This window comes from Macaca mulatta, chromosome 7 (genome assembly GCF_049350105.2).
Source record: "Macaca mulatta isolate MMU2019108-1 chromosome 7, T2T-MMU8v2.0, whole genome shotgun sequence".
NCBI lineage: Eukaryota > Metazoa > Chordata > Mammalia > Primates > Cercopithecidae > Macaca > Macaca mulatta.
The window spans coordinates 78,918,487-78,932,309 of NC_133412.1; the positions used below are offsets into that span (position 1 = coordinate 78,918,487).

At 44.2% G+C, this 13,823-nt stretch overlaps 1 protein-coding gene and 1 non-coding gene across 9 annotated transcripts in view; both read left to right on the forward strand.

The window, feature by feature from the left end:
* Positions 1-13,823, forward strand: part of ABHD2 (abhydrolase domain containing 2, acylglycerol lipase) — a 122,678-nt gene that overhangs the window by 24,767 nt on the left and 84,088 nt on the right. For 7 of the 8 annotated variants that reach the window (XR_013395115.1, XR_013395116.1, NM_001261263.1 and 4 more), the window contains 2 exon segments: positions 795-894; positions 3,295-3,494. Coding sequence is in view for 6 of the 8 variants with exons in the window: in NM_001261263.1 (NP_001248192.1) it covers positions 3,301-3,494 (194 nt within the window). In the remaining 2 variants the exon portion in view is untranslated. 8 annotated transcript variants of the gene reach the window in all.
* On the forward strand, positions 8,039-8,102 carry LOC114679825 (U7 small nuclear RNA). Its single transcript, XR_003731918.1, has one exon. It is a non-coding gene; the product is annotated as a U7 small nuclear RNA (small nuclear RNA).

Genomic DNA, 13,823 nt, shown 5'->3' on the forward strand with positions numbered 1-13,823 from the left:
TGGGGTAATAATAGCATCTACCTCATAGGGTATGGGAAGGATTAAATGAGCTAGCATATGTCAAATTTGAAGAACAGAGCTTAGCACGTAGATAGTGCTGCATAAACATTGGCTGTTTCCCCCATGTTCTCTCTTTTTGCTTCTGCTTTTTTGGAAGCCATAGATCTTTTAGCAGATTCTTGCAGTAGGCTCAGCTCAGGTCCCCCATCTCACAGCGAGCACTTTTAGCTTCTGGCACTTCTTAGCAGCCAGCCTCTGGCCCCAGTCTGAACTGAGACCCTACAAGCAATGCAATCCCCTACCCATTGCTTTTGGCCCTGTTCTGTTTCTGGTACTTTGGTTTTGAGCCCATCTGTGCCCTATTACTTTTCTCAGCTCATATTTTTTTCTGTCCCTGCTGTATGTTTGGAAGAGAACAAATGAGGGGACTGGCTGTGCTGTCTTGATCTCAAACCTTGCTAAGTGATTTCATTGGTCACACAGAGATGTTACCTGTCCTGTTAGGCATTTCTGGAGATTATATTGTGAGATAAAGGTTCAAAGCAATGTGAATTGGCTTTAGCCAGAATGAGGAACACAGCAGAAAACTTGCCCTAGAAACCAGAGAGAGCCTGTCAGTCTTGGTGGATTCACAAAGCCTTCTCGCAGCAGGCTTGTTAAAAAGGCCAAACGTTCAAGAGTGTGGCATACATGTTAATTAACCAAATTGTCTTTTCCCTAAAGACTTTAAATGCAGAGAAACTTAGACTGTGCTTACGTTTCAACTTTAAAACATCACCATCCAATCTTTTTAGCTTTTAGGTTAGTTTGAATAAGAGATCTGACCTGATCGGCCCAACTGTACAACTCTTCAAGGAAAATTCATATTTGCAGTGAGAAGAATAAATAACATTGGTATGTATTGCTGAGACTCTTATTTTTGCTTCTCCTCCCCTTATGTTAGGAAGCAGTGAGTAGAAGTGGGAAGGAAAGAACTTACTTGTTTGATTTAGTAAGTCCACTCCAAACCAACAAGAAACTACTTGCTGCATTACCCTGTTCTCTTTCCAACAAAGGTGATGAGGAAGAACTTCCAGTTCAGTTCCATATTACCAGCGTATAGTCAGAGAATTTCTGGTGGATTTTAGTTTTGGTCCTCTAATAGAATGTGGAGACTTAGAAGCCTATATTAACAAGCTGCATCATCTTAGACATTTGTTTAGCCTTCGTTTGGCATCCGTGGTGGGTTCGGACAAGGTGAGGAATGGGAGCTACAGATTAAACCTATTGGGCATCTTAGTGCAGTGCTGTGTACTTTTTTAGGCCACAGACCCTTTTTAGATAATCTGATTAAAGCTGCCAACTCTCTCCCCAGAAAACTGCTTATGTGCACAAACTTTCATGTGATTTCAGGGGGCTCTTAGACCCTAGGATCCCATGGGGAACCCACAGACCCCAAGTTAAGGATCCTTGTTTTAGGGGTTTATAGATAGCTTTTAGGGGATATGACCCCAGGAGTGAGGAGAAGTGTCACCAGAAGTTAAGTTTTTTGGTTTTTTGTTTTTGAGATGGAGTTTCGCCCTTGTCCCCAGGCTGTAGTGCAGTGGCATGATCTTGGCTCACTGCAACCTGTGCTTTCCGGATTCAAGTGATCCTCCTGCCTCAGACTCCCAAGTAGCTGGGATTACAGGCATGTGCCACCACACCTGGCTAATTTTTGTATTTTTGGTAGAGACAGGATTTCACCTTGTTGGCCAGGCTGGTCTGGAGCTCCTGACCTCAAGTGGTCTCCTTGGCCTCCCAAAGTGCTACGATTACAGGCGTGAGCCATGGTGCCCAGCGCAGAAGTTAAGTTTTAAGAAAACTGTCTCCTCACAGAAGTTCAGTGTAGCTGAGTTTATATTAATGGTCTAGCCTTGATTTGAAATTGTGTCAGGTAAGTTTAAAAAAATCCTTGTCTTGCCCTGATGGTGGAAGACTAGTTACGGAGCTGTGATCTTTTATTTCCTTTCATTATTGAATTGGGAATCCCTGCCAGAGATTGTCTGCCAAAGTGACCTTGAGTTTAGAAAAGGGTTTCTGAGTCCTTTCTGGACTTGCTGTAGGTCTTAGGAAAGTTCGGTTGGTTATACCCCAAACGCAGTTGGTGGAGATTGTTTTGTTCTGCCTATCCTGTCTCCGGCGCTGGCTACCAGAGCTCTCATGATGACAGTTGTTAGCAGAGGCTACTTGAAACCATTCCAGGGGAAGCTGTTGCCATAGCTACCTTGGCTGTGAGAGTTACCATTTTCTCTTTTTTGTTAGCTTGTGGTTTCCCTGATTTTTAAGGTAACAGCTGATGTTTTGTTTTTCTGCCGAGCAGCAAGGAAAATACTGGATTTTTGTTGCTGTTGCTTTTGTCATTGTTGATGTTTGGTTTTATATGTTTGGAGGGGCGTGTGTTGTATATAAGGTGAAGTTACTTCAAAAGATGAAGTACTGGGAAAGCTTGGGAAAGGACAGATAAGCATATATATATTGTCTGTACTCCAGTTTTAGATTTTGGCCTAGTGGTCAATTTGGTTTACTTTTAACCTAATTTTGGACTAATGGCTACAGTCAGCCTCCACAGGGGGGAAAAAAAACAACTAACCAAGCTCTCACACCTGAAACCCTTAGGAGCCAGGATTGCTGTGACCTGGGCTGAGTCTGACTCAGACTCCAGCACTGGGGAGCCTCTGGGGAGCAGATGGCTGAGTCAGACTGAGGTTGCTTTATCTCAGCCTGCTCTGCAAATAAAGGGGTGAGGCCAGCAGGCAGTACAACCACACCTGGTGGCACCAGCAGTCCTTTCCGGGTTTCTGTTCAAGGCTGTAAACACAACACTTAACACACACCTGGGGCACAAGGTTCAGGTAAAATCTACAGAGAGGAAAAAAAAAACAAAAGGATGACCTGTTAACAAAAATCAAAGTTCTACTCGTGGTCCTGTTGCCACCACTTTGATCTTATTTTTACCCCTCCGATAAAGAACACTGTTCTTAGCATTTTTCGATTTTTTGATTTGCTCATCTTAGAAATGCTTGTGAGATTATAAAAAGAAAACACAGTACCTAGTTTATCCATGCTCACACTGTTTGTGATTTGGATTATGGCCAGTTGATTAGTAGCTGCAAGGTGCTGGCGGTGTCTGCCTGGCAGGAGCCTATGGAAACATCTGAACTGTGGCACACCATCACTGGCAGTGTCTCTTAGCCCACCATGCATCTGTAGGGTTGTGGGCATCACCTGTCCTCACTGTGCTTGTAAACCTAGACCTATGCCTCTGCTCCCCAGATCAAGATGAATGCCATGCTGGAGACCCCCGAGCTCCCAGCCGTGTTTGATGGAGTGAAGCTGGCTGCAGTGGCTGCTGTGCTGTACGTGATTGTCCGGTGTTTGAACCTGAAGAGCCCCACAGCACCACCTGACCTCTACTTCCAGGACTCGGGCCTCTCACGCTTTCTGCTCAAGTCCTGTCCTCTTCTGACCAAAGAGTGAGTAGACCTCATGCCCTCTGTATGCTCAGCTGCTGATGTATTTGGCTTTGTGTGATGTTCAAAGAAGAATCTTATCCCGTCGTGTCCTTAAGGCATCAATGGGATATGGCGTCACTGGTGTTAAAATAGCCACAGTCTGATTGCAGTCTAGTGTTTGAATCCTGGAGGGTAGGAGAGAATCAGATCTCTGTTGCCTGAAACATTCCTTCCTCCACAGTGTGATGTCATTATCCATGACAGGGACTTTGCAGAAAATAGTAGTCATTTTTAGGCAGATATGGAAAAGTTGGACAGTATTCTAGTCCTTTAACAAATGCTTTGTTGCCAGTTCTAGGATGGAGGAACTATCCTCACCCAAAATAATTAATAAGCAAAAAAGCACAGATCCAATAGTTGAGTACTCTTCATCTACCTTGTTGAAAAATGTACCAAGCATTAGCTAAGAGAATGCACTTAAAGAGAGTGCTTTGTCTGAGTGAACCAGGTTTCCGTATAGAAGCCCAGATCTGTATTTTTTTTTTAGATAGAGTCTCGCTCAGTCACCCAGGCTGGAGTACAGTGGCATGATCTCGACTCACTGCAACCTCCACCTCCCGGGTTTCAGCGATTCTGGTGTCTCAGCCTCTGGAGTAGCTGGAATTACAGGTGTGCTCTTTAGTAGAGACGGGGTATTGCCATGTTGGCCAGGCTGGTCTCGAACTCCTGACCTCAAGTGATCTGCCTGCCTCGGCCACCCAAAGTGCTGGGATTACAGGCATTAGCCACTGCACCTGCCCCCAGATCTGTATTTTGGAGACAGCAGGGGAGGGCTCTGCTTCTGATAGAAGAAACCATAGTTGTAAAATGAAGGGAGTCTACACTCTGTGTCACACATACTGTTTTCTTTCTTTTTTTTTTTTTGAGACAGAGTCTCACTGTGTCACCCAGGCTGGAGTCCAGTGGCCGGATCTCAGCTCACTGCAGGCTCCGCCTCCCGGGTTTACGCCATTCTCCTGCCTCAGCCTCCCGAGTAGCTGGGACTACAGGTGCCCGCCACCTCACCCGTCTAGTTTTTTGTATTTTTTAGTAGAGATGGGTTAGCCAGGATGGTCTCGATCTCCTGACCTTGTGATCCGCCCGTCTCGGCCTCCCAAAGTGCTGGGATTACAGGCTTGAGCCACCGTGCCCAGCCTACACATACTGTTTTCAAGAGATGCAGTGTTCACCTTTTCCCTGTGGATGTCTTCTGAATGACTGTGTCTTCCTCTGGGGCTCAGGCCAAGCCTCGTGCACAGTCGGTCTGAATTCGTCTCCTTTCTTGTCATGCTGCTTCACTCGCTTTGTACTTCTTCAAGCTTACTCCATTCTGCCTGTGCCTTCTCAGACTGCAGCTACTCAGGGAGATGTCTTCCTCAAGTGTGTCCCTTCAGCACATGACTAACGCAGCTGCTAAGACCCAATGGTGGTAGAAGCTCTTCCCTGCATCCTGATACCACCTCTCGTCCCCTCTCTTGGCTGTTGGGGACACTGGGTGAATGATTCTCTTCTAAGAGCAGACAAATGGGCAACCAACATCTGAGAGTTTGGGCCCCTGCTTTGTGTAGTTGTCTAGTTAATTTTCATATGCTGTTTGCCAAGGATGAACAGCTACCATTATGGGCTTTGGGTGTTTTGGGTGTTGACGTGTGGTATTCTTATGCAGTTTTCTCATAGTTGTGACGGTGATGCCATGACCCCAAGTCAAGAGATATGTTGCCTAATAGTGGTGGACACTATAAATGTCATCATATTGAATTTGGAACTGCCCCTGCTGAGGGGACTTTTCATTACAGTAGGCTTCACGGCCAGGCACAAGAGCAAGGACATGGTGTTCTTATATGCAGTGTTTGCAGTTAAAAATCAGCTCTGTAAAGGGTATGCATAGTATATGTTTTGAAAATCATCCAGTATTTTTCATAGTTGTATTTTGAATGTTTCTTTCTTTCTTCTTTTTTTTTTTTTTGTTTTTGAGACAGAATCTCACTCTGTCCCCCAGGCTGGAGTGCAGTGGCATGATCTCAGCTCACTGTAACCTCCACCTCCCAGGTTCAAGCAATTCTCCTACCTTAGCCTCCCCAGTAGCTGGGACTACAGGCATGTGCCACCATGCCCAGCTAATTTTTGTATTTTTTGGTAGAGATGGGGTTTCACCATGTTGACGAGGCTGGTCTTGAACTCCTGACCTCAGGTGATCCACCTGCCTCAAAAGTGCTGGGATTACAAGCATGAGCCACAGCGCTCAGCCTGAATTTTTTTGATACTTAATTTAGATCAATAATTTCGACTGACTACTGAAATTTGCACTCACTTTCAGCTGTCAGTTTGGGTAGGACTGCTAGGCCCAGTTCTTTGGTCATCTCATTTTTAGAGAGCTCTTGAAAACCAAAGTATTTAAAACCCTGCAAGTTTCTGTGCAGATGAGTGCAAATTTCCACCCAGTATTGGTTCCTGAGTAATTAGAGGGAGGAAGCCATGCAAAAGCTGCTATTGCCCAGGCTCCAGAAAAGCATCATGTAAGGTTTGATTCCATACTAATTGTTCAAAGTGTAGAAGAAAGCTGATTGTGGCAGTTTTTGCCTCCTTTTCTTTTTTTTCTTTTAAAAATAATCCAGAGACATTAAGCCCAATAGTTTCTCTTTGCTTTTTTCCCTCCCTGGCACATTTTCTTGATGAGTCTAAGGTGTGACCTCTACTGAAATGGCTCCCACCCACCTCCTTAGGAGGTGGAAGTGCATCCCCAGCCCCATCTCCTTGGACCTTGTGGCTGTGTTTAGAAAATTAGCATCAGCCTGAGCCAGGGGCATCAACATGGAGCTCCCTGGTCATTGGCTGATTGCCTGAACTAGGGAGGGGTGGAGGTCAGCCTAGGTTAAAGGCAGACCTGATGATCATTTAGGAGTTAGCTATGGTTTGAAGGTGTATGTGAAGGGACAAATTCTCCAGAACCAATTTACTTCCAAAGCCTCTGCTTTTGATGATAGGACCAGCCCTTTTAGAGCATGTTGGAGCATTGCTTAAGCAGCTAAATTCTAAACACCCGAGCAGTCTGACTTCAGCATGACAAATGACTAAAGGGCAAAATTCACTTTATTGCCCCTCCATCCTTCAACTCACCCCTTATTTCTGTTTTAGATTTTAATTTTAGGAATCACTGTATCCTGTGTTCATGTCTCATATCACCAAAATGTTTTCACATTACTACTCTCTTTTGTCCATGTTACTACTGCATTTGAAATTTATTGAGTACCTTTCATAGACATTATGCCATTCAGTCTTAACCAACCTTGAGGTTGGATTCATTTTTCCTTTCATTTTAGGGATGAGGAAACTGAGAGTAGCAGAGAGGGAAACTGAACCCAAACTGGAGTGTGACACCAGGTTGGCTGCCTTCTTATCTGTGGGGAAGTGAACAGGGACTTTTCTTGGGTACAAGTGAGAGAACTGAGGCAGAGGCCAGCCCCCGATGACAGTCCCTGGGTGACCTTTGTTTCCCATCTGACCTTCTTTCTGTTTCTGTCACTCCATTGGAAGTTACTGTCGCCCAAGGTCTTTTTCTGTGTCACATGTCTGTAACAAACTCCCATGTGTTGGAAGCTAAGGGCAGGAAACACGTCTGTTATGAGGGAAAGTGCTTCTCCTGGGACTTTGAAGATTTTTTTCCTACAAGGAAGGCTGTCTGCAGCCTTGACAACCACTCGCCTAGGCTGGAAAATTCTGTTAACTGATTTACAACAAGCTATTAATATTATTCAGTAATCCTGACCGCGGGTAGCTGGTTATGATGACATGTGCGGAATCAGGACATGTCCTCTTACTGTTCTGGTATAGAAAAAAAGTTGATGAAAGGTGAACATTGAAAGCATGCTTAAGGAGCAGGGATTACTGTTTTCCCCTCTCAGCATTAAAGTCAATTCGAAAATCTGTTTTAAGATGATGTACCCAAAGATACATTATAAATGAATCTTTTAATGTCTGCAGGAAAACTTTGCTTCAGTGGGATGTTATGTCTCTTGTTCACTTAGAAACAGATCAATATTTACCTAGTGATTCATTTTTTGTTCTCACGAAGTGTTTACTTTTAGTGAAACAAGCAGACGCCCAGTTCAGAATTATGACAAAAATCTAGATAGTCACATAAATCTTTTTTTCTGAATAAAAACCTTAATGCATATTCATTTTCTTAAATAGAAAAGGTAGAGCACACAAAAATTACCAATAAATGTTATAGCTCTTTCTTTTTTCTTTTATGAGACAGAGTCTCACTCTGTCGCCCAGGCTGGAGTACAGTGGAGCAATCTCGGCTCACTGCAACCTCTGCTTCCGGGGTTCAAGCGATTCTCCTGCCTCAGCCTCCTGAGTAGCTGGGATTACAGGCATGTGCCACCACACCCAGCTAATTTTTGTATTTTTAGTAGAGACAGGGTTTCACCCTGTTGGTCAGGTTGGTCTCGAACTCCTGACCTCATGATCCACCTGCCTCGGCCTTCCAAAGTGCTGGGATTACAGGCGTGAGCCACCGTGCCTGGCTTTATAGCTCTTTTGGAATTTGTCTAACAGGTTTTTCAGTTTTTTCAGAAAACCTCCCACATGAAAAAAAAATTATAATTCTACCCAGAGATAACGCGCTATTAATATGTGGGCAATCATCCCTGTGGTTTTCCTTCTGCTTATACTTGCCCCCACAAAATCACGGTGATAGATATTGTTTGGTAACCTGCTTTCACCAAACCATGATGAACGTTGCCATGAACATTCACCCATGCTGCTACCTATCTACTCACATTTGATTTTTTATAGCTTCAGAATTCTGTCATTCATTCAAATTTCCTCATGGCTGCTGGCAACAGTTGGGTAGAGAAAGACCTTTGAATTGAAATTTGAACTAGGATGCAAACCTAGGTCTTCTACCTCTAAACTGGCCACAGAACCCCAGACAAAATGATAGCCCCTCTGGTCCTTGGTTTCCTTCTATGTAAAATGTAATAGGTATGTCTCCCATGGTGCCCTTCAGCACGGACATCTTCTGATTCTGGTACCTTTGCTTTGTTAGCAAGCATCAGAGTGGTCTTTTTAGGGGAAGGACCCTGGGAGAGTGTCCCTGACTGCAGGGTAAAGAGACTGGTTTTCTTGTGTGTTTGTCTTCTTCTGACTATTCCCAGCCCCCGTACTCCTGGACAGGCTGGCACTGTCTCCGTTTGACTTTTTTTTTAAAGTACTTTTTTAAGCTATCATTTACATACAGTAAAATATACAAATCTTAAGTATATAGCTCAGGGGCTTTTGTGTATGTATTCAGCTGTGTAATTACCAGTCCCTTGGGTGTTTCCAAACGTGTACTATGACCTCCCTGCCTCTGACCCACCCGTCTGTCATAATACTACTCGAGTTGGCTTCCTCACGCAGGCCAGCAGCTGAGGCATGAACCTACCTGTCCAGCCTCATTACTCACAGCATTCTCTCATTGCCTGTGAAGTACCTGACCTTTGGGCTGTTGTCTCCCCACTATCCCAAATCCCCTCTTTTTTCTCAGCACAAAATGCCTCTTATCCTATAAGAAAACTTAAATAGCATCAATTCTGCTTTTAAGAGACAGAGTCTCACTCTGTTGCCCAGGCTGGAGTGCAGTAGTACAATCATAACTCACTGTCACCTCAAACTCCCGAGCTCAAGCTGTCTTCCTGCCTCAGTCTCCCAAGTAGCTGGGACTACAGGTGTGCACCACCATACCCAGCTAATTTTTAAGAAATTGTTATAGAGACAGAGTCTCATTATGTTGCCCAGTCTGGTCTCAAACTTCTGGCCTTAAGCCATCCTTCCATCTTGGCCTCCCAAAGCGCTGGGATTTCAGGTGTGAGCCTCTGTGCCCTGCCCTAAATAGCACACATTCTGAGCTACTATTCTCTAACTTGCCCCCCTACTCCTCTTTAGCCAGAATGAGCCCTTCTTCCATCTTCCTACCATATTTCCCCAACATATAACTTCTGTGTTCATTTAAAATGTTCCATCTTGTTTTATGAGAATTTGTGTCTCTTTTCTTTATCACTGGAATGTATACCCCAAATCAAGAGCCACATACTTGGGGAGACAGAACAGGATTCCTGGTGGTTCCAAATCTCAAGTACAATGCTGTCCTGTATCTCATTTTCCATAAACAGGTATAAGTGAATGATGTTCTCATTTTGGCAGACGCCGTGTGTGCCTGCCCAGGAGAAACAAACTGCACTGTCTCCGGCTTGTTCAGTGGCACTCCAGGGAATCAGGTGTACCTTCAGCTCTGACAGAACTTTGTTGATCTGGGAAGGCTCTACCTTGTTTCTGGAAGAAGATGGATTGTTTATGGTCTTAAATTAAGGCCGGACAATATTAGGCATATGCATAATGGCAGTTCACAGCCTCCACCCTTCCCTCTGGGCCTGGCTGAAGTTTTTATCACCAGGTCCCGGTTGGAAAGTAGACAGGCAGCAGGTGTCCTGTCTCTGGAAGCCTGCTATTAAAATGTACATACTCCCCTGTGGGAAGCGGGCTGCTGCTTTTTCACTCATTAGCAAGCTTGCCAGTATGGGCTGTCTTACAGCTAAAGCTGAAGGCATTTAGGAGGAGTGTGATGGAGGGCTTAGCTAATAGACAGGCCTAAAAACAAAGAGTTGAGTTTTCTTCACTGGATCCAAGAGACATCTAGAAGCCCCTGCAGAGTCCAGAGAAGGGAGGCAGTGTGATGAAGACCACAGCCACATGTGTGTGGGTACTTTCTTCCCCAGAGATGAAAATGTAATCGCTTTCTTCTGCAACCAGCTGCCACCTGTATTAGTAAGAACGGGACATTATTGTTCTCTGTGGATTTGAGAGACACCTGAAACTTAGGAGTGAGGGGCATACCCACTAACACCAAGCCAAAAATAGCAGTTGGCTCTCCTATGCCATGGTGCCCTCTCCGGACGTGTCCTCCTGGAAGCTGCTTCAGGTAGTCATAAGAGAATGGGGGGAGCCCTGTGGCCCTTCCATAGACCGTAATGGATTCCTTACGGTCTGTGGTTTTCCCTTTTTCTCTTCACTCACTGGAGTACAAGAGTACAAAAGAGAATCCAATTGGAATGCCGTTCTCATCATAATGTGTCCAAACCTTTAGTTCCCTGCCAATTAGTCATCCATCAGTTTTGGTTAATGAACATTTGAGGATCTACTTCTCTGAGACTCATTGTGGGGAGGCATTTTTAAAATATCATTTTGTCAAGCTTTTTAATTATGGAAATTTTCTAGAGGCACTTTTTAAAAATCAGTTTCCTCACAAATGTGCTTCCTAATTATTTCTCTTTTTCTTTCTTTCTCTTTTTTTTTGAGACAGTGTCTCACTCTGTTACCCAGGCTGGAATACAGTGGCACAATCGTGGCTCATTGCAGCCTCAACCTGCTGGGCTCAAGAGATCCTCCCATCTCAGCCTCCCAAGTGTCTGGAAACAAAGGTCCACACCACCATGCCTGGCTAATTTTTAAAAATATATTTGTAGAGACAAGGTCTTACCATGTTGCACAGGCTGGTCTTAAACCCCTGGGCTAGCGATCCTTCAGCCTCAGCCTCCCAAGTGCTGGGATTACAGGTGTGAGCCACCACACCCAGCCCCTAATTATTTCTAATAAAGCAGAGCAAATCTATTTTTGATTTTTCTCTCGAACAGTGCCAACTCCCTCTCTATTGTTGTTGTACATACTTACTTCTTAACAGTAAATATCAATTTTTCTTTTATCTGCCCCAAATAAGAGCTCAGTTCTGTATGTACAAGCACTATATTTATCATAGATGTGCAAAATATGCTATTTTTGTCCTACTGTACCAAGGAAGTATTAAATAATTAGAAGTACACTACAGAAAAGCACTAATTCAAATTTCTCTGATACTGCAATATATGGAGTTATTTTCTGGATCTAAAGAGCACGGGACTCCATATATGAAACGGCCACTCCTTCCATTTTCTTCTCTGCCTCCTTGTTATAAAGCTGTTTCTTTGCAGAGGCAGTACCAATGCAGAGGCCGGGGTTAGGAGCTTTGAGATGGACAGTTGGTGTTTTCTCAATCTTAAACCATCAGGCAAATGCAACTTCACACACTCCCTTCCAGTCAGATTGCCACCCTAGGCCCCGCCTAGGTAAAAAATTCTGGAGCCAGCACAGCTTATTTATTTATAGCAAGTTAAAGCTGAAAAGAATTTCATTATCTTCGAGTTAAATTTCTCTTAATTCCCTCTTGCTCACAGACATTCCACATCAGATTTAGATCCTTTCCTTCTTGGCTGAACACTAAAGCTTTGTCCTTTTCACAGGATAAATTCCTAATTGCCAAGAACCTTAATTCCATTGACCTGACTTGATCTGTTTTAAGAGTTGTGCAGGCTGGGCGTGGTGGCTCACACCTGTAATCCCAGCACTTTGGGAGGCTAGGGTGGGTAGATCATGAAGTCAAGAGATTGAGACCATCCTGGCCAACACGGTGAAACCCCGTTTCTACTAAAAATACAAAAATTAGGGCCGGGTGCAGTGTCTCATACCTGTGATCCTAGCACTTTGGGAGGCCAAGGCAGGCGGATCACCTGAGGTCAGGGGTTCGAGACCAGCCTGGCCAATGTGGTGAAACCCTGTCTCTACTAGAAATACAAAAATTAGCTGGACATGGTGGCAGGCACCTGTAATCCCAGCTACTCAGGAGGCTGAGATGGGAAAATCGCTTGATCCCGGGAGGTGGAGGTTGCAGTGAACCAAGATCACACCATTGCACTCCAGCCTGGGGAACAAGAGTGAGACTTTGTCTCAAAAAAAAAAAAAAAAAAAAATTAGCTGGGCATGGTGGCACACCTCACCCCTGTAGTCCCAGCTACTCAGGAGTCTGAGGCAGGAGAATCACTTGAACCCGGGAAGCAGAGGTTGCAGTGAGCCTAGATCACGCCACTGCACTCCAGCCTGGCGACAGGAAAAAAAAAAAAAGAGTTGTGCAAATATTTCTTTGGATATTTCTGGTAAACTATTAACAAGTGATTGGCAGAACTGTAGTGTTCTGATGTGCTTATTTTATAGCCACCAGACCTTCAGAGCATATTCACTTGCAAACTTATATTGTTAGAAAATTACTGAAAAATGGAAGACTCAAAATCATCTTGATTGAGGCTAAGTATTAAGGGCTAGCCTCAATAAGTCAAACTTTTAGGCCATTTCATCTTAAAATTGCTCATGTTTCTGGCAAAATAGCCCAAACAAAAACTGTCAAAGTAAGAAAGTTAAACTGCTGACCCTGGGACACTCTTTTTATTACCTGGCTGACCAAACATTTTGTTTGCTCAGGACTGGGGCATGGGACTGTCAGTGCTAATACCGGGGAATTCCAGGTCAAACAGGGATGAGCTCTTGCCCCTCTCGACTACTCACTGTCTTGGATGTTGCCTGCCTGCCCTGTCTCTGCTCTAGCAGGTCATTTATGCAAGGGGCCAGCCACATTGGGAAGAAAAGTACTGCCATCTTGGAGGTCTCCTATATCGAATCAAGATAACCAAGTCTGAGTCTGCTGCAGAATTCATCCACATTCTCTAACCTAGATACAGATTGTAGCTTCTTCTTAGAGACTTTATTCCTTCTTATAGGAATTGCTGAAGCCTGAAAGATCTAAAAAAAGGTTCAGAATCCAAAACAGTCAAGACTCCCTTGATTTAGTTCAGATGGAAAAAGGCTCATCTCTCATGTGCCAAGCATTCTTTAAAACAACCAATTCCAGTTTCCAAAAATGTATGACCCTTATACTGCCCTATTCATCATACCTGAGTTTATTCTTCAGGGCCCTACTATGTCTCCAAAAAAGCAAAGGAAATATATGCTACAACTGATTCCATCACGTGGTATCAAATCCAGCACATGTGGATGGTAAGTGGGCCTTGGCTCCACGTATAAGGTCCTGTTTTGAGTCACCCCTCTGTGTCAGCCCTTCCCAGACTTGACTTCAGAATTCACCTTGGTCCACCATTCATCCTTAACTTTTAGCTTAAACCTCCTTTGCTTTACAGGACTTGCATGGAATCAGATCTACTTTCATACTCCTTCTCAATGTGTGGTTGACTGAAAATTGCTCCACTATCCAGGAGTAGGAAATGGACCTTGTTTTTTAGAAAGTCTCAAATTTCTAAGGATAGCCAACTTTTATCAGCCTCTCATGTTTTAGTGACCCTGTGAATTCAGAGGTTGCCCATTTTTATCTCAACTGTTCTTTTTATCTGCCTGCTTCTCCGCATGCCCTCCTTCACGATGATAACACACTTTGTACTACAAAATAGT